This window comes from Camelus dromedarius, chromosome X (assembly GCF_036321535.1).
Source record: "Camelus dromedarius isolate mCamDro1 chromosome X, mCamDro1.pat, whole genome shotgun sequence".
NCBI lineage: Eukaryota > Metazoa > Chordata > Mammalia > Artiodactyla > Camelidae > Camelus > Camelus dromedarius.
Genome location: NC_087472.1, coordinates 60,611,196 through 60,634,205, shown reverse-complemented (window position 1 = coordinate 60,634,205; position 23,010 = coordinate 60,611,196). Strand labels below are relative to the sequence as shown.

The window sequence follows — 23,010 nt, the reverse complement described above, 5'->3', positions numbered from 1 at the left end:
TTCTGCCTGTAGAGTCATACAGACTAGGTGGGGATGCTTCTTGCCAGCCCTCTGTGGTGCATGAAAATGCTTTTGTGGAATTCTTTTTCCCAAGAAATCTGTTTGTTTTGTAAAGCAGTTCCCCAGCCTTCAACCCCTAGTATAAATTTTGACTTCCTTTAAAATCAGCTTGTCATAATGAAGTGTGCCTGTTTTCTACCATTTTCACAGCCTGTGCCTTCGATATATCCTATTTTATGTGGCAATTATAGACTTGAAAAATGTGTGAGTGTGTGTGTGTGTGTGTGTGTGGTAAATGAGAATATCATATTTTACGTGTACTAGGAGAATGTCACAGCCAAGTAGCCCTAAAAAAGCCTTTTATAGTAATTACATGGATAGAGTTAATTTTCCTATGTCAGGTTTTCTTAAATTGGATATAAACCCATAGTCACCTTTCCAGAGTGATGAGGCTTTTTCAGGCTGTTATGATGGTGTTAGTGGGTTATAGATTTAGGCGTGGACTTATGACCCCACTGACTAGATATTTTGGAGCATAGAGGTGTCAGCAGGCTTCTAGGTTTGGGAGAATTTCTGTTTTAATGTTTAATTGTTACTGAAGCCAAAGACCCTGTTTGTTAAAAGGGAAATAATTCAGGAGAGTTTTGTGATCTTCTCATCTGATTGTGAGGTTTGTTTTTACCTTTGTACTGTGTTCCAGTCTTCCCCCTCAAAAAAAATTATCTAGAAACAAATCATCTTCTTTTCCTAACAATGATATAATGGCCTCAGGTCTTTTCCTGCCCCTCCACCCTGCATCTCAGGGCCATCTGTTCTCTGCAATCCACTTTTTGGGAAAGTCTCCTTTCCCATCTGCTCTCCCTGGGCCTTAGTGCCTGCTCTAAAGATTTATGAAGGCTGCACTGGAACCTTTTTCCAGTTGTTACTTTTTTTAAGGGTCAGTGAGATTTCAAGGCAGATAAAAAGCTTTTTCCATTTGATATGTCCAAATGTTACTCCTTTTTCAGGTGTATTCTTTCCTTTTCCTTCTATTACCGTGGAGGTGGAGAGGAATCTGTCTTTCTGTGCTTGGAGGAGGGACTCTGCTTATCAAAGCAAAGATTGACTGGGCTGGCTCTGGCTGCTTTGAAGCCAGGGGTGCTCCCGGCTCTTTGGCCTCTGGCATGCAGGCCCAGTGCAGCTTCTTGGGTTCATTCTTCCCTGTCCTTTCCCTTGTCTCCCTGACAGAGTACAGTCGCTTTGAATCGAAGATACATGACTTGCGAGAACAAATGATGAACAGCAGCATGAGCTCTGGGTCTGGGTCCCTCCGGACGAGCGAGAAGAGGTCCTTGTATGTCAGGTAAGTCTCACTTTGGAGCACCAGGCCTTGTGCTGCACTAGGGGAGCTTCGTGCCAACCCAGCCCTTTTTGTTTAATTAGTGGGGTAGGGAGGGTGTACTCCCAGTACTAAAACAACACTTTGCACTGTATGCTCAGGTTGTGTACTTTATGGTCAGTATCTCCTCCCTTTTGTGAGCTGGCTTCTTCCTTTTCGTTCATGAATGACTCAGTACGGGAAAATTTCAGTTTGCTCTAATTGTAAAAGACTGTTGGGTGATTGTTGCTAGTCAGCATTCAAATAGCACTCAAATGTTCAAAGTACTTTGCTTGCAATCTGTGATTTGAGGGGAAACTTGGCATTCCCCCTTCCACATATGCATAATAGACATCAGAATTTGTATCCAAGCACATCAGCTATCATTGTGTTCTGGTACAGGGTCTCTTTTAAAAGACCAAAGAACTTACAGGTTGTTGCATTCTGGTTTTTTTGTTTGTTTTCAATTTTGTTTCCTCGCTCCCTGCTGCACTGGTCTGCTGTATCTGAATCATGGGACATGGGATGGGATGGTGGACCTTCCTCAGGAAGGGTGGGTGGAGGGAACGGCTATATAGCATTGAATGTATTGCTGCTGAAAGCTATCCTGATACTGTCCAAGGTTGAGCTTCTGACCTTTGAGACACATTATAATACTTTCTCAGGTCAAGGTACAAACCTCTTGGGGAGTTGGACTGCTAAATGAACACTATGGACTCCTCCTAGAAATAGAGGTAGTTTCCTTCTTCCTGCCTGAGCTTCTTGGCAAAACTCCAACAGTCAGGGCGAGTACATTGTAAAGGTTAAAATCCTCTGAGAAAGAGGTGGTGGGATTACTCCACTGAGCCGTGTGTGTGTGTGTGTGTGTGTGTTTAATGCTTGGGTGGGGAGGTTGATACCTGCTGAGAGGTTGGGAGGGGAGGCTACATTTGCCAGTTACCTGGCAACGTGACATCTGCTCTGTCCTTGGGGTTTGAGATGATGAGAACCAACCCATGTACGTGCTAACTGCAGTTCTTCTTTCAGTGCTTGATTTTCTTTTTCCTCAGTTGCTAGTCCCTGAGCCTCCTGCAGGGAGAGGAGCCAAGGGAGCCCAGCTTCGAGCCTGAAGCCCACTAGAACCCTTCATGGTTATTTTCTAAGATGAACCCTCTGCTCGACTCCCTGTGTGTTGAGAGCAGCTTTCTTCACATTTGCTGTAAAGAGAGGAGAGCGGGAGGAAGGCTGGACTAGTCACTAGTGATCTTCTCAGTTTCCTGTTTTCTGTCACTAAGCCCTTGCTCTGGGTCTGCAGCCTAGACACTGGGGTGCCAATGCAGGGAATCAGAAATATGCTGCCCGCAAAAGGGTAATACTTACGTGATTTGGTCAGGATTGTTCCGTTCCTGTGCTTCCAGCCCCCGCAGATGTGGCACTCCAGTGTGCGTGGGAAGCTGCTCTTTAGGCAAGACAGTTTCTTTGGAGAGCTTTATTTTTAGATTTCCCCTCTCCGCCTATCCTGTGCTAGAGCTCTCCCTGCTTGGGCAGGGGAGTGGGGCATTAGCTCCCAACCTGGAAGACCTGGAACACCCTTCTCTGGTCCTTGCAAGGGATACATTCTGTCTAATTCTGGGGAGGAGGGTGGAGACTGCACTCTGTTTCTAGTGAATCAGTTTATACAGTTTATATCATCTGCCCTTAACCTTACGTAGATAACATCCAAGTAAATATGGTTTAGAATAGTGGGCATTTGTTATCACTAGACTTAATCAAGGGAAATAATGTTTTATGGCTAAAGCAGTGAGCTAAAGTCCTTCACTAAGCTTACCCTCTTCTGGAGCCTGGCTCGCTCTATTCCCTTTTGTGCCTCTTTTTGGACTTTTTCTTTTAACTTTACACTGGCTTCCTTTTGCTCAGCATTTTAAAATATTCAAGTTTATTCCATTCTTAAAGGAAAAGAAAAAATTCCCTTATACCAATAGTCCCTTAAACTGTTGTCTCTCTTATTCTGCTTACATTTGTCAACTTATGTGCCAGGGAACGCTAGTTCCTCAAAATGTTAAGTATTGTGTGAAAAATCGGCTCAGTAAGTTGGGCAAATGCAGGATTAAACAGGAAAATAGGGTTCTTTACTGTGATTAATCTCCAAGAGAGATTGTACTAGGCAATGTTTCCCCAAAAGATAGGATATTTAGAGAAACCCGCCTTAGCATCCAAGGTTGGGAAATGTTGCAGTCGTCTGTATTTGCTGCAGCTGTTTCTTCAAATTGACTCTCTTTCAGTAGGAAAGGAGGTGTGTATCTGCTTTTCAGCATGGTGGTGTGGTTCCAAGCAACTCCAGAAGGCTCTGTTAGGGATCAGCAGTGACCACTTAGTCGTCAAATTCAGTGACTGGTTTGCTGATTCTCTGCCATTGGTCTGACCTCTTCACCACATTTGTTCCCATGAATTACCTGCTTTCTTCTTTAAAGGCTCTCTTTCTACGTTGCTGATCATTTCTCAATACCTTTCATTAGCTTTGCCCCATAAATGGCAAGTTCATTTATTTTCACAGCTTCAAATCCTGTCATCGAGTAAATGACATCTCTGACCTCTTTACTGAACTTCAGATCTGCATATCAACGACTTGCTGGACACATGCCTGCAGCTGTCCTCCCAGTGCCCATAGACAAGCAGTGTGTTCCAAATGGAAGCCCCCCTCCACACCTACTCCTCACTTTCCTTATCAAAGTTAATTGCATCACCTTATCATGTGGAAAAGGGATTAGATTTGTTCTGTCACCCAAGGCAGATCTCAGGTCAACATAACGAAAAAAGAGCTAATGATTAAAATTATCTGAAAATGGAATGGACTGCTTCCGGAGATAGTAAATGTGATCTTTTGTCACTGGACGTGTTACAAAAGAGCCTGGGCAGCCATTTGTCTGGGTGTTGTAGAGCCGGTTGAAGCTAGAACAACAACCTGGACACATCTGCTCAAGAGGCTTTCAGTAGTCCCCAGTGTCTTCATAATGAAGGGAAACAAACGTTTAGGGAACACTTGCTCTGCGTTAGGACCTTTGTTATTCTCTTTAAACTGCTTTTAAAATCCTTTTAATAATGCTACAAAGTAGACATTATTCTTCTCATTTTGCAGGTGAGAGAACTGAGACTCCAGTTTGACATCTAAGAAGTTCCAAAACTAGAATTTGAACCTGGTTGCTCTGACTGTAGAATGTGGTTCTTTCAGCATTTCCCAAACTTGCTGACTGATAGGCATCCGCTGGCGTGCTAGTGAAAATGCAGATTCCCAGTCTCCTATCGATTTGGATTCACCAGGTTTGGGAAAATGTATGTTTTTAACAATAATCAGAAAACTCAGGAATGACCACTTGTGTATCACAATAGACATTTATTTCTGTTTCACTCGAACAGTTGAACATTACACGTAATTTAGCTCCTGCCGCATGGAAAGCAGTAAAGCACAGGTCTGAGAACTTGGGCATGGTTGTGGCGGTAGATTCATGGAGTCAGTAGGTGTGGTTCCTGCCCTCCAGCAGCTTGCTATCTACGCAGAAGATACTGAGCAGCAGGTGGTTTACATGAAGGAACCCTTTTCAGTGGGCTTTCACCTATAATTCTGTTTGCCGTTGTTTCCCCTTGTGACATGCTTCTCTTCCCTTCCCTTCCCCTGAGTCTCTGTCCTCCTCTGGTGTGCACAGGGCGGCAAAGCTATTTGAAGCAAATAACACCCTCTTGCAGCTGCACTGAGGCTGTATAGCAGGTGAAGCCCCAGGGAGCTGCAGCTGCACTAACCACAGGGGAGATGGGGTTTGTGGGGTGGGGAACAGGAGGAAGAAGGAAAGAGAACAGTGTTTGGAAAGCAAAACTGAGTTTTAAAGTCACTAGTGACTTAATGGGAAGGCTTTCCCCACCCTTCACAGTACTAGAATCATTTCTTAAACAGTATAGGCAGGGTGAGCAGAGCCCCTCTTTCTGCCCAGTCTAGGGCCTTTGCTCTGCTGGTTAATTTGCCTTCCACATTGGAAAAGTCCACAGAGTATGCCTTGGTTGAGCCTTTTGCTCAGGGTCAAGGCGGCTAGATATTTAATTCAGGCCATTCAGACTGATGTGAAGGTAGTAAAAAGACACAGGGTAGGTTAGAGTTCCAGAGACCACCACGTTCTACACTCATGTTTTATTTCATTTTGTTTATCTGTTTATTGAATGAATGAACAAAAGACCTTATACTCCAAAGGTTGCTAAGAGGCTTGATAGTACATTTGTAGAAATAGCTTTTGAAAGTCTGTTCCAGCTAGCCTGGCTGCCTTCTTTGCAGCCACAGGACAGCATCAGGCGTTTTGGGAGTCCTGGCCTTCCGACTGGCCATCTGCCATTCCCGTCTTCTTCCCGCTCTAGGAAGGAAATCATGTTGGGGCATCTGCAGTCCTGATTCAAGAAACAGTGTCAGAAATATTGGCTTGGTCATCAAAGAAGGCTGGAAGATGCTCCTTCTTGCCAACAAGCTGTAGACATTAATTGTGCAGCTACCGTGTGCTTAGCTGAGGGTGGTGCTTGGAGGAGCCATACTTTCTCTTGTTCTTTAATGAGTTTCAATAATTGATTAAGATGCCAGTGAGGTAATAGTGGCAGGCTTCACTATCTGACAGAATTTGGGAGTGGTGATAATCTGCATCTTAAAAAGCAACAACAATTTATGTAGTATTTGGGGCTACCAGAGGGTGGGGCAGAGTTTTCCTGTATCAGTGATTCAGAAAGTGCCTGTTGCTACATCTTATACCCCAAACACCAGTCCTGGACCTGTGCTCATAATCCCCTCAGCTGATCCAACAGGTGCTGTGAACCCCAAACATTCACACATTGTAGGTCTGTGAATGCCCCTCTGACTTCATAATTGTCCTCGAAGGCCAGACTACTTTGAGGAAGACTAAAGGAGAAAGGTGCCCTCCCCGCTCTCCATGTTCCTTATTCAAGGTGTGCCACGGAGACCGACTTGCTGCCAGGTGCATTTGTTCCTCTTGTGCAATGACCCATCTTGTGTCTACCTGAGTACTCAAGTTTGGGCTTTTGAATTGCTCTTTAGAAGATGCTAGAAATTTTAACTCTCGCACTAAGGTCAAGGGCCGCTGAATGACTGCTGCTTTATAGCTCTCCATACATGCTTTAGATGGACCAGGCAAGGGAAGGGCTGCTCAGTTTTCAAGTAATATGTGCCCTTTATCCAGTATTTTCTATTTCAGGCAGCTCAGTCTGCTATAACAGATACCACAGGCTGAGCGGCTTGAACAACAGAGATTTATTTCTTGCAGTTCTGGAGGCTGGGAAATCCAAGTTCTAGGTGCCAGCAAATTCAGGTAACTAGTGAGCCCCCCCCCCCCCACTCCTGGCTTGTAGATGACTACCTCATTGCTGTGTCCTCACGTGGCCTTTTCTTGCATGTGTTGTGAGGAGAGAGAGCAGTGTCTCCTGTTTCTTTCTCTTCTCATAAAGGCACTAATGCTATGATGAGGGCCTCTCCCTCGTGACCTCATCTAAACCTAATTATCTCCCAAAGGCCCCACCTCCAGTTACCATCACATCGTGGGTTAGGGCTTCAACATACGGATTTTGGGGGTGGGAGGCACACAGACATTCAGTGCATAATACTGACCAAAGGAAGAAAGTTATGTCTTAGACTCCAGCTGATATGGGAGGGAAGACCAGTCTGAGGGATAGTAACTGGGAGGGTGTTCTGTGTTCCTTGCCGCCGCCTGGTCTCATCCAGCATTCACGAGCATCAGACATGACCTCAGTCCTCAGAGGGCTTCCCCGAAAGGTATACAAGATGAATGATTAAAAAACCTGCAAGTGTTAAATAGTAATAAATAGAAAATATAAAGGAAAGTCACTGCTAAATACCTAGTATGAATTTGGAAGGAGGAAATTTGGAGTGGGCAGGTTCACGGAGAAGGGTGGGACTTGAAGGGTTGGGCTTCAGAGGAGCCGCTGAGGGCACAAGGGGACAGCCAGGGCCTCCCAGGCCAGACAGATGGCTGGAGCCACAGGCAGAGAGGTGGGCATGCTAGTAGGGGAGCGAATGGAAGCAGCGCCTTGCCTCTGAGGCTATAGTGCTGAAGTGGTGTTGTTTACTTGGCTTTGAGAAACCTGTCTGACCAGTTTCCTTGGAAGTTGCCATTTTCTTTGCACTCCTGTTCACTAAGACACCAGCGTAGCCCAGCCAGGTGCTTACGATTTCTCTGGATCTTTCAGACCCAAACTTTAAAATTTAGGACCTGAACTGCAGAGACTTTGGCCTGGTAATCTGTTTACTTTGAGCTGATTATATTTCTGCTTTGGCTGAAAGGAAGATTAGGCAAAGTCCCTCAGAGCACATGCATCATCCCTGTGGGCAGCTCTTAGGAGATACCGTTTGAAAGGTCACCACTTAAGCAACATATCTTTCAAGACCTTTGGCAATTCTTTCTCCTTAGGAAGAGAGGCAGTGGCATTTAAAGCTGCCGTGCTGAAGCTTCGCTCAGGAACTCCAACCTGCAGACCCTGCGAACTGAGCATCTGCGTTCCGTGCTGGTGTGACTTGGCTCCGGAAGGTGGCTTCATTGCCCACTTTCTATTTTTATGTGCCACATTTTCCCTGGGCCATGCTCTTTACCCTGCTCTTAAGATAAATCAGTATTTTCTGGTCTGGCCATGATGTTTGAGAAACTACAGGAAAACCTAAGATCTGGCTCTCCCTTGCTTCACAGAGGTACATGGCCATAACCAAGGAGGAATATATTCAGGGTTGAAGAATAATCTTTTATGTAGACCACTCACTATGATCTTGGGCTGCGGATTGTAATATTTCCGTAAGCTTTGTTCTCTCCTGACATTGTGGTTCCCTCTGGCCTGACCAGTCCTTAACTTGGAGGTCTCCATGAAATTCTTTTTATCTAGATCCAGAAAGGATAAGGAGTTTCTGAGGCTTCTAGTCTCCCAACATGCCATCTTGTCAGTAAGCTCACACACACAATGGGACCAAGGTGACAGAGTGGTTAATTATAGTCTCTCTTTAGGTATCTTGGAGACAAATAGGTGTTGCTTTTGTTTTTCCTGCTTACTCTCAGTTTGAGTCACAGGTTGAAAGGTTGGGCCTTACATGTGTAGGATTTTTGATTTCCAGGACAGTGGTTCAGTCTGATTTAAGAGGGGTGGTATGTTACTGCCTTGACTTTCACTACTACTTGCCCTAAGGATAAAAAGGGGCCAGCGGGAGAAATATCCATGTTGTGGACAAAGGTGCTCTTTGATCCTCCTACCAAGCCTGACCTGAGGCATTTGTAACAAGGTACCAATCCCAGTCACTTCCTTAGGTTTCCAGCCTGTTCCTAAGAGATAACTGTTACTGCTGGATGACCCCAGTTTAGCATGCTCCTTAAAGATCTTGGGTAGGTAGTCAGTATTTTTTCAAAATTTATTAAGGCCTAGTTTACTTACTTTTTCTGATTACATGAAATATAATGTCATTTGAAAGGTGGTTTGATTTTACTGCTCAGGCCTGTTCTTTTTTACTGGATTACTTTCCACCTGAAAGTTTAACCTGGTAATGATTAAAAAAAAAAAAAAAGCTGAGGCGATGAAGTTGGTCACATAGGGCCTCCTATGTGAATGCCAGACCCCTTAGCTAGACTCCAGGCTGCCCGCAGGCAGGCCCTGGCCTGCCGCTCTCCCCAGTCCCCCGTGGTGTGGCCAAATACAGGTGCTACTGACCCTGGCACACACCCTGTGCTGCTTGCCTCTAAGCCTCTGCTCACGCTGTTCCCTCTAGCGGGAAGTGCCTCTCCCCATCTCTATCATTTGAAATCCTGAACCTTCGTTGAGGCCCAGTTGAAAAGTCAACACCTCCTCATAGCTTCCCCAACCTAGATATGACCTGTGCTCCCTCTGAAGGCTTTTAGGCTTGTCCTGCCTTTGTGCCTCCGTATAACACGCTCTGTCAGGTAGCATGCTTCACAAGACCAAGACTGATTTTGCTTCCGTATCTCCCATCTAGCAAACACAATGCCCCTAAGTAGACTTAGTGAATGTTTAAATAACAGAAGAAAGGTATTTTTCAGATGTAACCAAGTGGAGAGTTACCTTTTTTTTTTTAATGTGATTGTGACTTAAACCTCACGAAATTTTTCTGAGATTTAAGAGCCCTGGTCTGAGTTGCCCACCATACAACTCTAGATAAGGCCCTGTGTGTATCTGGGACTGGTTTTCGTTTTCTGTGAGGAAGTTTTCCAGCTCTTAGTCAAACAAAATTTCAGCAGGAAGAGAGACAAAGTAGATTTAGAGAAAATCCACATCACGGATTTGGAAAACAAATCAAGATCATGACGATGAAAGGGCTGTTGGAGGAATTAGGAATGTTTAGCCTGGTAGAGAAGACCTGGGAAAGACTCGGACTCATTAAATGCTTGTGCTGGAAAGAAACTTAGAGAATATCAAAGGAGTTTCCTTTATTAGATAGGAAATGGGATGAAATGACCTTTGAGGCTCCAATGTTTGAAGCTCTTTTCACATTTGCAGTTCCAATTGATAGAAAAGGAAATTCTTGTTAATTCACCTTTTACGTTCTCAACAGAGAATGATCAGTTGAGTAGTTCAGAATTGCAAATTCAAATACCATGCTGCTATGTCTTTAACAAAATCATAGTTTAAAAAAAGCATTGTCCATTCTGTTGTTCAGTATTGCTCACTCAGAATTAATCAGACAGAATCCAGGTAGACTTGGTTACCACTTTTTATTTGGAAATTGCCTTTTTCTCCTTGTTTGCCAGGGAATTTAGAGCTGAACATGTTCCTCATATGAAGTAAATGACTCAGGTCAGGTGCCGGGTATGTTTCTCCACTTTTTTTTTTCTCTCTTTTAAAATGCTTAGAAGAGTACCTGGTCATATTAGATGCTGATAAACATTTCCTTAATTAATGAATATCCTTAAGAATAGACTGTTGTATCACCATTGAAAATATTAGTTTTAAAGACTAGTCAATGATATGGGAAATATGATATAATTTCAAGTGACAACTTAAGGTTGCAAAACTGTATATACATACCATGTTGCCAACTTAGTAAAGTATGTATTTTTTTTGTTTGTGTGTTTATTATATAATACCACAACAGTATGAAGAGTTACTTAAAATTACATAAAATGTGATTTTTCTTTTTTTAGGCTTTATATTTTTCAAATGTTCTATAGTGAGCTTATATTATTTTAATTTAAATTTAATGAAATTAATGCATATGGGTAGTTAAAAATCTCAAATATTACAATAGCAGATGCAAGAAAATTTAATCCCTTGCCTATTTGCCCCTTTTCTTGCTCCACAAAGGCAACTGCTTTCAAATATTTTAACTGTAACAGAAAGAAGTGGTAAACCTAAATAGCCCTCTATGTGTTAAATAATGGAGCTACAAAATAATAGGGATATAGAAATATAGTCAAATGAAAAATTAGGCATGTATTTCCACCAGGAAAAAAAAATAGAAAAAGTTTATAGGAAAGGTGGGTAGTCATCTGTGGATACCACTTAGATAATGATGTAAAATGAAATATTGTCTAACCAAAAAGTGTGATATAACTAAATTGGGATGGCAGGGGAGAAAGAATGGGTGAGTGCTATAGAAGACCAGTGCATAATGTCTAAAACGTAAGAAAACAAAAGCAGAAAACAAGAAGGACCAAGAGGAAGCAGTTGTTTAGAAATATGTTAGAAAAGAAAAAGAAACAGCTAAAATATTTGAAAGCAGTTCCTTTTTAAATTGACTTACATTTTTTAAGAGTCGTAAAAGGAACACATGCCTGTGGTTAAAAAACAAACCAAACAGTTCCATTCCTGACACGCAGTGGGAACTGCTGGCATTCTCGTTGCCTTGGATCTGTGCTTATTTTGTTTTTACTTCATTTGTGTTATGTGTTTTAATATTGAAAGGTATCCGAAATTCATCCTGGAAGTAAACTGGCATATTGGTTTTATTTAAATCTCATTATGTTTAATAAATTATCAATAATCGGATTCCTTCATCCAGAAAATATGTTTATTAACTTTACTATATGTCCTCTGGCTTCTTACTGCTGTTGCCAAAGGTCAGCATGGTTCTGTGAAGTGCTAAAATATATATTGGATTGTCCCTGTTATGTTTTAAACTTGTAACCAGTAAACTCTCCCTTCTAATCTTCTAGTACCTCATCTTAATCTCTCCTGACTCATTTAAATGTCTTCCTTGCTTCCTTCCTTCCCCAAACTAATTTGTGCTGAATTCAAGCTCTGTTCTTTTCCTTGCTACGTTGGTTTTAACCTTTGAAGCTCATTTTTAATGACATTTAGTGTTTTTCATTGTCACTTAGGACAAGGTCTTCACTCTGCATGTCTTTCTGGGAATGTCTGACAGAATGCCTTCCTTGCTTTAGCACACTCAGTTTCAAATGCAGTGCAGATGCATTCAGACTTGATTCTGTCACGTAGAGCCCAGAAAGATCCTTGTGGGCAGAGGGCTTCCTTAATCTGCTGGCCTTGGCCTCTCTCCTTACTGTTTTGAGTGTGTAAATTGAGGGAGATAAAGGACTTTTTGTCAGTTTGGATATTTTCATTTTCAACGAATCTGACACTGATTTCTCAAGGATTCTGTTTTAAGAAGTTTCAGAAGTAGATGTGTATTTCACTCTCCACCATTTTCCTACCTTCTGTATTTCATTTGGGCCTACCTGCACATGGGGAAATAGTATGTTTTACTTTGCAGCTTCCAGATGAGCCACAGACCACTCTATTTATTGCAGGTAGTAGGCTAAGTCTTGGAACTAATTTTGGGAAATCTGGGCTGTGTGTGCAAAGGTGTTAACAGAGAATATGAAGAATTAGATTGCAAGTAGAAAAATACAAAGTAATCATGGAAATCACCCATTTGTGGTGACTCCCCATGAGGAAAGATCCAGTGGATGAGAAAAGTAGACACTTTGATGCAGGTTAGTTTGTTCCCTGAGCAGGGGGCTCTGCTGTAAAGTACCAGCTTCACCAGAGCCGAAGTCAGTGGTGCATCCTGAAATATTGAGCTTGTAGCTTTAGTTTAAATTTACCTTCACATCTGCCCACTTCCTGTGCTATTCCATTATACATGAGGGCAGATTAATATTCCTAAGGCTCTTCTGATGTGTCACTTCCTTACTTCCACATCTTCAGGGGTCACTGGATGAGGTTTTTTTTCAAGGCCTTACAAAATTTGCCCTAGACTTTTATTTTCAACCTCATTTTCTATGATTCCCCACTGCAACCAAGCTGGCCTCCTCCTTTTTCTCGGTCGTAGATGGCATAGCTCTCACCCCACCTTCTCCTAACTTTCCCTTTAATCTTTACTCTCAATGTCTTGTCAGAGGACCTGGGTTCTGTCCCAGGTTAGTTAGGTGTGTGACCTTGGTCAAGTTTTTCTTCCTCCTCCAGCGTCTGTTTCCCCGTATATGAGAGAGAGAGACTGAACTGGGAGACTTCTTTATTGGGGCCCCTTCAACTTCATTATTGTTTGGGTCGACATCAGCCTTCGCCTTTTTCCTTGGCTGCACCAGAACACAAGGCTCTTTTTTCTCTTTTGTGTTTCTATAGCATTTACCATTCATTATAGTTAACATTTTTATGTCCTGTCTTCAACTACTTCTTGGATTTGTTTGTAAACTGAGAAAGCCCTAATTTACTTACTTCCCTAGGATGTGGATCAGAGAGAGGACTGGCAGTGGGGTGTTCTGCTTTGGACTTCCACTTTGTGTCCAGAATCCAGGAGGAGATGGGACTTGTGAAAGATTTTCCCTTATGCGCTTTGTTGGGAGAATGGGATGTTTCTTTGAGAAGGGGGCACGTATTTACAATGTCAAGACAGAGAAAAGGATGCAGCTTCCTGAAGAATTCCTTCAGTTCTGCAGAGAGGCTGCTGGCTCTGTGCTGTCTCATTGGGTGGGCCTTTTTCTGCCATCCTTCCATCCATTTAGGGTTGGGACGACCACTTCATCTTTCACTCTGCATTTTCAGGGCTTTGTTTGATTATGACCGGACTCGGGACAGCTGCCTGCCAAGCCAGGGACTCAGCTTCTCCTATGGTGACATTCTGCATGTCATTAATGCCTCTGATGATGAGTGGTGGCAGGCAAGACTGGTGACCCCACATGGAGAAAGTGAGCAAATCGGTGTGATCCCCAGTAAGAAGAGGTGAGTTGTCATGATCATGAGAGAGGCTTTTCTTGCCCTTTTCTTGATACTGATTTCTTTTTCACCTATTAAACTATGAGTTGCTTGAGAGCAGTGGATGTGCTTTGTTACTTCGTTTTGGTAGAGAGTTGGTGCTCAGGGCATGGTTATGATTCAGTGAGCCCAAAATGGCTGCTGTGCCCACTGCAACCCACTGCTGAGACCATGCACTGGCAGTAACAGGACTTCTTTCTGACTCCGAAACAGGGTGGAAAAGAAAGAAAGGGCTCGATTGAAAACCGTGAAGTTCCATGCCCGGACAGGGATGATTGAGTCTAACAGGGTAAGTGGGGATCCCCAAGGAAGTCAGCCAGTATGTGAAGAGGAGTAAGAAGCTTGGAGTCTGCCTGGTGGATAAAAGAATTGGGGAGCACAAAAGAATATCTCCTTTTCAGGGGGTTGTCTCTGTTCTATCAGAATACTGCCTGCTTTTCAGAAAGCAGAGAGAGGGCACTGAAACTCTATGGCCAGTGTATACTCCCCCCACCCCCTTCCCCCCAGGTAACTGACTCTTGAAGACGTGTCAGAGGTGGACTGTCTGGAAGGCTGACTTGCTTGGGCACATAAAACTGCCTGTGGGCGTCTCCCTGGCTGCAGACCCTTTTCAGAGCTGTGGGGACCCTGAACAATTCCTGGCCTCGTCATCCAGCCAGGAAGGCCATGCCCAGAGCTTTGATTGTCCTTCATACCAAACGAGGCATGAGGGCTCTTTCCATTCACCCCTTTTCTTGTGTGAGCTTCGCAGGCCAAAGAACTTCCGGAGCGGTAGAGGGAAGAAAGACACAGAGTAGGTGACTCTGTGTATATCAATGGCACCTTAGGTCATGTGTCCAGGAGGCTACAGTGACCTCTGTCCTTTAGGAAGTACCAGTGAGTGCTGTGAGTCTGGATTAGGTAGAAACCTCTAACATCCCTACAACATTTTCCTGTAAACATAATTTTCCTCTTACATCAACTTTCATTTAATCTCATAGACTCCATTTGTGAGAGATGTTCTTTTATTTAGCTCACCATTGTCACCATTTTAGTTTTTCTTGCATGCTTTAAAATCCATTGTTCTGTTTTTTTTTTCTTCTGTCCTTCCCCTCCATCTTCATGTTCTTTCACAGTCGATCAAAACGAAACGTAAAAAGAGTTTCCGCCTCTCTCGAAAGTTTCCATTTTACAAGAGCAAAGAAAACATGGCCCAGGAGAGCAGCGTACAGGAACGTAAGTAGCAGCAGGGAACAGAGAGCAGACCACCCACAGCCCCGCCCTCTCTTCCTCATTTGCACCTCCCCTTATGAGAAGACGGGAAAGTGTGTGTGTGTGTGTGTGTGTGTGTGTGTGTGTGTCCGTGTGTCCGTCCATCTGTCCATGTGTGCATGTGTGAGTGTGTGTACCTGCTAACTTGTGGAGTCAGGGTAGAAGTTGATCTGCACAGGGAGACCTTGGATCTTTTGTGTCCAGTTCCTCACTCTGGAAGACTGTTGGAGGCTCTGAGGTAGAACTGGTTCCAGGGCTGGCGTTGGAAGTGCCAGACTGAGCTCTGCTGTGGTGGTGATGAGCAGTTTTCAGCCACAGTGTCAGGTTTAGAAAAATGGTTTTTCAAGAAAACCAGATCTAGAGACTCAGTGTTGCTCTCCTGGCTTCTTCCTGTTGTTTTCTTTCCCTTATCTTCACTTATCTATGTCAAGAGAAGACCCTTTTCTTCCATGGACACCTGGAGTCGGGCCTACTTCTTGAATTACACGAATGTGTGTATGTACACTGGATGTCCAAATGGCTCTAACAGACTCACTGTTCTTCCCAGAGTGACTACAGAGCCAGCCTTCAAAATGCAATCTTCCTTGCTTAAAAGAATTGACACAGAAGGGGGATTACTCAACATTGTCCAAATAAAGATGTATTGAGAACTACAAAGCTCGTTTGGTAGAAAAGGGCATAAAGCTGAGCTAAATCAACTTTCAATCCTGAGAAATATTCTTATTCTACCATATGCCTCAGAAATTAGCTATTCTCACCCCAGTCTTTAACACCAGGTCAGGCTGGTTAAATATTTGTCATGTAGCTCATGGTGAATTATGAACCTCAATCTTCTGCCTCACAAAGAAGGGTCTTTGGGTCCTGGGCTGTTGGGATGGCAGGAGACTGACTAGTTCCGATAAGGAATGTCCTTTCTCTAGGTCAGCCTGATCCATGGATACATAGGTCATTGGCATCTGGGGTGGTAGCTAGTAGGTTACAAGGGTGCCCTCATCCAAATGAAGGTTAGGGCTCAGTCCTGGGTGGCTCAGTAAGAAGCACTAGGTACAGTTGGTTCTGCTTGTGAGCAGTAGGAGACAATCTGAGACAGGCCCAAGGCGAGGTCAGCACAGTTCTCCGGACGAGTTCCAGAACCTCTGCGCTGAGCCCAGCCTGGGGACGGTTTGCTCTTGGGTGACCCCGCTGAACGGGGAAGGGGATTGGCTGCTGGATAAGAGTTGAAACTGCCTAGTGCTTATTCTCCAGAAGCTGAGCTCATCCCCTGTGGTATACACAACTCAGGCCAGCATTGAAGGCCACGCCTCAGACTGCATGAAGCTTACCCTGAAGGGTTTGGACAGAGTGAGTCAGTATTGGACTAAAGCTCCTTGGGATGATGGTAATTCTGCCTGCGGATCTGCCATACATAGATGTTTGCTCTTTTATGCACCGTCAGAGGGAAATGGTGATTTCAGGGACAAAACAGAGAGTTGGGCTCTAACTACAGATTTAGTTAAAACAGATACTCCGAGCCTTGGTAAGTCACCTGTCTGTCCTGTCGGCCTGTATGCTGTAGACCACCTCAAAAAGGTCGTCCACTCCGAGGCATTCTGGCAGCAGATTGGGCAGCATAAATCCGTATCTGACCTGGGACGTTCTTTCTGTGGCAAAGGTTTCACAGTAGTTATAGGTCTTCATAGTATTTCATACTTCTGTCACTAATGCTCACCTGGCTCTGTATTCTTCCTTCCCCTTGTCTTTTTCTCTCTTTTCTCTCTTCTCCCCAATTCTTTCCCTCCCTCCCTCCCTCCCTCCCTCTTTGTCCTTGCTGTCTGTGAAATCAGGACTTCCCTGGGTTAAGTGACGATTATTATGGAGCAAAGAACCTGAGTAAGTCAAACTTACACACTGTTAACTGTATTTCTGGCATGAGTGGAGATTCTGGGGTTGGGGGAACAGGGGACATGGGTGAGGGCAAAGGGTGAGGGGAGGGCAATGTTCATGAGAACTGATACCACAGCAGGAGGAAGTAGAAGTGGCTCTGAATGTCACACTTTTGCTCTGGTTCCCTGGTACCCTAATAAAAGCCTATCATTCATGTCTGTGCTTTTCCTTTTGTACCTTGAAATGGTGTGGAGCCATCTTGGCATCCCACCTTCCAAGTGAGATGGGCAAGAAGCGCTTCCCAGCGGTGACCACCCAGCTTGGGTCTAGCCTATTTTTGAGATGTGGGGTGCCCGCTGATTGGATTCTTCTCCCCGTGATATAGCACTAAAGAATTGGGCTTGAGAATTAGCTGTTTCAGTCTTTCTAAGTAGAGGTAAGAGTACTGTGAAGCTCTTTTCCCAACATGCATCTGGGATGTCCCAGCAGGTCCAGAGGCCTCAGTAGATGGCTGCAGGCTGGCTTCCCACAGAGTGTCTGTGAGGGGGTGCTGAACGGGTGGGGGCCTGAGCAGCATTTTGTGGACCATGTATATCTAGTGCTTTAGCTTGGGAAAACTCTGACTGACCTCTCCCCTCTGGAAAATAATCCTAGAGTAGAAAATGAAGGGACCTAGATGGCAGAGCCTTAGCGTCCATGCCGTCCACACAGGCACACACACACATGGCCATGCCGGGCGGGTTCTGTCAGCATATACTCTCCTTCCATAAGTAATAAAGGTGTGAAGGTAAAGGAGCTTCCTTGTGGAGTTGCTCAAGAACTAGCCATGAGTGGCGACTGAGCCAGTCCTTCCTGGGGGCCACAGCATATCACGGTCTGGAACAGTGTCATCTTGGCTGAAACGAGCAGTGTCTCTCTCCATAGTTTGTTGTGTCCATGTTTCATCCTCATTCGCCTTTTGTCTTGGGAGCAGTGGGCTTTGTTTGGGCCAAACTATGCTTCATGCCTCCTGTGAGTGCAGCTGCTCTGCCCGCACTCAGATGTGGGCAGGTCCCAACAGTCTGAGATAGGAGAGCTGTTTTGTCCTCCAAGTGTTCTTTGCTTGTTGTCTCTGTGTTTTGACATGTCTGTCTTCTCGTGGATGGAGGAGCACTCCCCCTCACCGCTGAGGCCAAGCCCTGCTTCCAGGTGGCAGTGGCAGGAGAGCTGTTGGTCCTTCTGAATGGCCAAAGCATCATTCCCTGGTGACTGCTCAAACGACCCAGTGCTTACCCTCTTAATCCTAGAGAACCACACAATTTCATATTTTGGGGGCTCTATCTGGGGAGGAAATTCAAGAGCAGCCTGGTCGCTGGGCTTCTCTTTGCTACTGTCACTGCTGTTGCCTTCCTCTTGTCAGCCTTGGGAGGGGCATTTGGGGATAGAATTTGGAAATCATCCACGTTAGTTCTTTTGATTCAGATGAAGAGGTTGCTGCCAAAGAATGGAAGCGGGTAGTCTATAGGGAGGGCCTTAGCAGACCAAGAGGGTCCTGGGGACAAGTGTGAGGTAACCAGGGGCTCAGGATTGGAGCTGTGCCTCCCAGCTAGTAGCCTGATGTGACAAGCCTCCTGTGGCCTGCCTTGGTCGGCAGCTCAGTGTCTGGCTCCTGGGGCACTTGAGTTTTGTGCCGCGTGTGACCTCTCAGTGGTGTGTTCTGAATCGGAGTCTCTTTCTTGTTGGCTTGCAGAGGGAGTGACATCCAACACCAGTGACAGCGAAAGCAGTTCCAGTAAGTGTGTGTCATTCTCCCCCATGTTGTGTAGTTCCACCATGTGTCCCAGCCATCCTCATTCCAGCGTTGCACGGCTGCCATTTCTGTTCAGAGGCTAGTGCTTCTTTTAGCCATGTACACTTGGAGATCCTGGAAATGCTGTGGCCATTTTGTCCTTATAGGATGGGGTTTAGGCCATGGATTAAAGGAGAGTGTAAGCCCCACAGTTCTGGCCAGGACCTGACTTAAAAGCATCCCTGGGACCCTGGGAAGGGTGAGCTGCCAGTGAGTAAATCCCTGCCATGGGCACCATGGGCTATAGGTGCTGCCAGTTTTACAGATGTGCTCAAAGACCGAAAGACAAATGGCACCTGCTGGATATTGTCCTGAAGTGCCTTTCCAGGTTACTAGTACCTCTTGGGTTAAGGCTTGGTGTCCTTGCCTTTTAGCTGGGCTAAGTGATCAGATAACTGCGAAGTTTTCCTTCAGAGATCCTGTGAACAGGCCAGAGAAGCCACAGTTCGAACCCCATGAAGTTTGGGAGCACTGGTCTCTCAGGATTTGTGGCTGGAGGCCCTGTAGAATCTGCCCAGGAGTCTTAGGCTCAGAGGAAGCTAGTAAGCTGGCATCATGGGGCTTAATGCAGATATGACTGCCTTCCTCAGTGCTGTCGTCAGCCACTTTGGGACTTCCTAGCGCCCAGCACCAAGTGGCTTGGCAACTGTTTTAGGAAGGGCTCATCATTGCTAGGATATATGGAGCTCTACCATGAGGGGAGAGCAGGGCTCAGCACTGCCCTTAAAGGGCACTGGGGACCTTAGCCCAGCCTTGTGCCACTTTTCTGTTTGCTGCTTCCAGTGAAGGGGGGATAGGCAGACCCTTGAAAGGGCAGAGTTAGGCTGCAGCTTTGGGGACCTGCATGAGTGCCCTGACTCCCTTGTCCACAGATGAGGGGACACAGATGGTATGTCTCAACCAGTAGAAGCTTCCTTATGATTTGTACTGAAGGAAGAAGGCAACTGAGTACAGTTGACTGTTACCTCTAAGAACAGTTCTTAGAAGTTGGGGTGGTTTTTGGTAGAGGCTTCATGGCTTCTGAGTCATGTCCCTTTGCTAAGCCATATTTTGCTGAACGAGAGGACTCCCGACTCTTGTTCTAGGGGTGGTGAAGGGCTTCCTGTGCTTTTTTGCCAACAGGAAGTAGATAGGCCCACAGGGCAGGTGTTAGCAAGTACCACTTGACAAGGCTGTTTTCTGGCACAAGTGGGGGTGACGTGAATGTTGTCGGGAGATGAGGGCACAGGGAGGCTGATTATAAAGTGCTAACATGTCTCCCTTTTTTGTTGCAGAAGGACAAGAGGATGCTATTTTGTCATATGAGCCAGTGACACGGCAAGAAAGTAAGCCCCTTTCTGAGAGTCTTGCCTTCAGGCTAGTCTGGTGGTCATGGGGCCCAACCGAGCGGTTGGCTGTGGCGGTGGAGGGAGGAACGTGGCTCGTTGAGCCTCCAGCCCCTGGGCGCCACCTTCTCTTCTACTTCTCCCTAGCGTTAGAGAGAAGGGGGAAGCCCCCCCCCCCCCAGTGTGCATCACTCACTATACCTCTGCTTGCTGCTGGGATGCCTTCTGAAGGATAGGACAGATTGACAAGCACGGCAAAGGTCGATTTCAGTTGGCGTGGCTGCTGCTTAAACAGAGGTCCTGGTCCCTCTTTTCAGTGGTTGCTCTGAAAAACCATGCTCAGCTGCTGGTGCTCATGCAGATATTTCTCCTGAATCTGTTGGAAAGGGAGATGCTTCTGATTTCAGACTTGCCTTGGACTTAGGTATTCTCAAATTAAAGGTTCTTTGATATCTTTGTAGTTAGAAGGCAGAGGACGGCTGAGGATGCACTGCCCTGTCTGAACGGCAGCTCAGAGCCTCAGTGCTCTAGGCAGGCAGGGAGCTAGGACAGGCCTCGCTGACTGTCTCTGTGCTTGCTCTCCAGTTCACTATGCAAGGCCTGTGATCATCCTGGGCCCAATGAAGGACAGAGTCAACGATGACCTGATCTCAGAGTTCCCGCATAAATTTGGATCCTGTGTGCCACGTAAGAGCCCAGGAGGTCTTTGTGAGGGAGGTGTCGGTGCCCTGGGAACTGTTGCTCTGGTGTTTCATGGAGCCCGTGGCCGGGTTCTGCGGTTCTCTGGAGCAGGGTGTATCTAACACCCTGGAAGATGTTAAGCAGTGATCCATTTCCTCAAGGCTGATGGGCTTGGGAGGACGAAGACATCAGGCCAGCCTGCTCGCTCCCTTAGAGAGAAGTCTGGTGATGGTTTGGAATGATTGGATGCCTGTGGGGGGGGGGGCGCCCAGCCCATGTGCAGGCGTGGCTCACTGGATGGCTTGTTAGGCTTGCTGGCTCCCGTACCACGTTTGGCATCCTCTCTGCCAGGCCTTGGCCCTGGAAACCCCACCTTTCTGGTCCAGTTTAAGCTAAAGTAGATAGTCCCTGTTTGTGCGACCTGGCGGTTCAAAGAGACATGGGCAAACAGACTTCTTCCCAGTTACTTTTCCCCTCACTCATCTGAAAAGCGCTGGAGTGGCTCCAGGCCCGGGTGATGGAGGTACAAGTCAACTCGTGGCTTGGGGCTGGTTGTTGTCCTTGTGCTACAAAGCATTTCCTTTCTTCCTGCAGATACTACCCGGCCTCGGCGTGATAATGAGGTGGATGGGCAGGACTACCACTTTGTGGTCTCCCGAGAACAAATGGAGAAGGATATTCAGGACAACAAGTTCATTGAGGCAGGCCAATTCAACGATAACCTCTATGGGACCAGCATCCAGTCAGTGCGGGCAGTTGCGGAGAGGGTAAGGAGAGAGGCGATGTTCCTGTAAAATTATTCTCAAAGGGAGCACAGAAATGCTCCTGCCGAAGTTCCCCGTGGATCCTCAGCCTTCCAGCACAGGGCCTACTGAGTGGCAGTGCTGACCAGGGCCTTGCCTCCTCTGTGTGTTCCCAGCCCCTAGAGGGAGGTGTCTATCTGCCTCATCCATGCAACTCACCCCAGAGCATCACCCACCTGTAGCTGCAGATGTGGCCTCTTCTAGGTAGTAGAAGCAAAATGTGAAGCCTGGATACCTCAGAGGTGGAATCTTCCAGGTCTCTGGGCAGCCCCATGTTCCCCCAGGTGGACGTTTGGTTGGCACAGTAGGTAGATAGGGACTGAGTGGGCTGATGCCAGTCTTTGCTTTTTCAGGGGAAGCACTGCATCTTAGATGTTTCCGGCAATGCTATCAAGAGGCTGCAGCAAGCACAACTTTACCCCATTGCCATTTTCATCAAGCCCAAGTCCATTGAAGCACTTATGTAAGTATTTCCTGAGACTTCGACTCTCCCAGCTAGGAAAGGGCCCTGGAGAGGAAATAGAAAATTAAGTGGGTTGCTGGGCAGTGGTAAGACCCAGTGGGCACCCAGAGGAAAATCTGCACCGAGCTCTGCTCCCTGGGGGCTTCTTTAGATTCGCGTGCCCATGCGTGTGTTCCCAGTTGAGCTTTTAAACCTGAAAGGTTTGAGGAAGATGTTGAGCCATGGGCCAGTGCTGCTGTCAGGGCAGCAGAGCAGCTTTTCAGGGAGCCTGGAGCAATCTTTCATGTTAATTGAAATGCAGAATCTAATCTGGTACTATTTTCTTTCATGTGTTTGTCAGGGAAATGAACCGACGGCAGACATACGAACAAGCAAATAAGATCTATGACAAAGCCATGAAACTGGAGCAGGAGTTTGGAGAATACTTCACAGGTAAGAATCCCCGCTGCGCAGCCAGGGTAACGTGGGAGCAATGGCTGCCTGTTCTGTGAGTGTTTCCAATAGGCCTAGACACCTTGCATAGAGTTTCTGGATGCTTTTGAGCTCAAACCTTTCCAAAGTACTCAAGTGCCCTCCAGCCAGAGGAGTTTAGCCAGTTTATGGTATCAACCACCATCAGCACGTGCTGCCTTATGTTCATTTTGTCTTCCTGTTCCTACTAAAATTGTAGGTGCCCTGTTTTGTCTCCCTCTCTCCCACACCCATCCCCCCATTCAGCACTTGGCCTTGCATGTTTTATGTGCTGGATAAATGTTTGTTGACGATGACGATTCCCTGGCATGGTGTTCGGGCTGTCCATATGTGCGTGTGCTTATTTGGTACCTACTTTAGAAGGTTAGTTCCTAAAAGGTTGGGAAGGTTTCTGTGTAATGTGTTGCTCACCTTTTAGAGTACAGTGACATGTGTGTGCAGGTTGGTGCTGAGTAAACTAGCTGGCGGTGCTGCTAGGTTAACCCGGGACAGAATTCATAACTGTCTTCGCGTACCTTGGGTTTTGGAGCTCCCTTTATTGTTAACATCCGTATCCTTGTTTGCTGGGTGACCTCTGAAATAATGCAGATGTGATGGCCCCAGGAGCACTGCCTCTTGCCAGAAATTGTGGCTTTTAGCTCCTTCTCTGGATAACTGGGATTTTCCAAATCTTCTGGCAAGGCAGTGTTACAATTACCAGCTGCTGGCCTCGTGGCAGCCAAGAGTAGCATAAGCTGCAAGGT

The 23,010-nt window shown here is 45.9% G+C and overlaps 1 protein-coding gene across 6 annotated transcripts in view; it reads left to right on the top strand.

Moving 5' to 3' along the window:
* DLG3 (discs large MAGUK scaffold protein 3) overlaps positions 1-23,010 on the top strand; it is a 51,556-nt gene that overhangs the window by 25,983 nt on the left and 2,563 nt on the right. For 3 of the 6 annotated variants that reach the window (XM_031446444.2, XM_064483077.1, XM_064483078.1), the window contains 10 exons: positions 1,228-1,342; positions 13,373-13,549; positions 13,796-13,871; positions 14,698-14,797; positions 18,426-18,467; positions 19,799-19,849; positions 20,435-20,536; positions 21,125-21,297; positions 21,687-21,796; positions 22,137-22,228. In XM_031446444.2, coding sequence (XP_031302304.2) covers positions 1,228-1,342; positions 13,373-13,549; positions 13,796-13,871; positions 14,698-14,797; positions 18,426-18,467; positions 19,799-19,849; positions 20,435-20,536; positions 21,125-21,297; positions 21,687-21,796; positions 22,137-22,228 — 1,038 coding nt within the window. Of the gene's footprint in view, positions 1-1,227; positions 1,343-13,372; positions 13,550-13,795; positions 13,872-14,697; positions 14,798-16,656; positions 16,703-18,425; positions 18,468-19,798; positions 19,850-20,434; positions 20,537-21,124; positions 21,298-21,686; positions 21,797-22,136; positions 22,229-23,010 lie in introns of all 6 variants that reach the window. The other 3 variants (XM_064483075.1, XM_064483076.1, XM_064483074.1) reach the window with 3 other exon arrangements.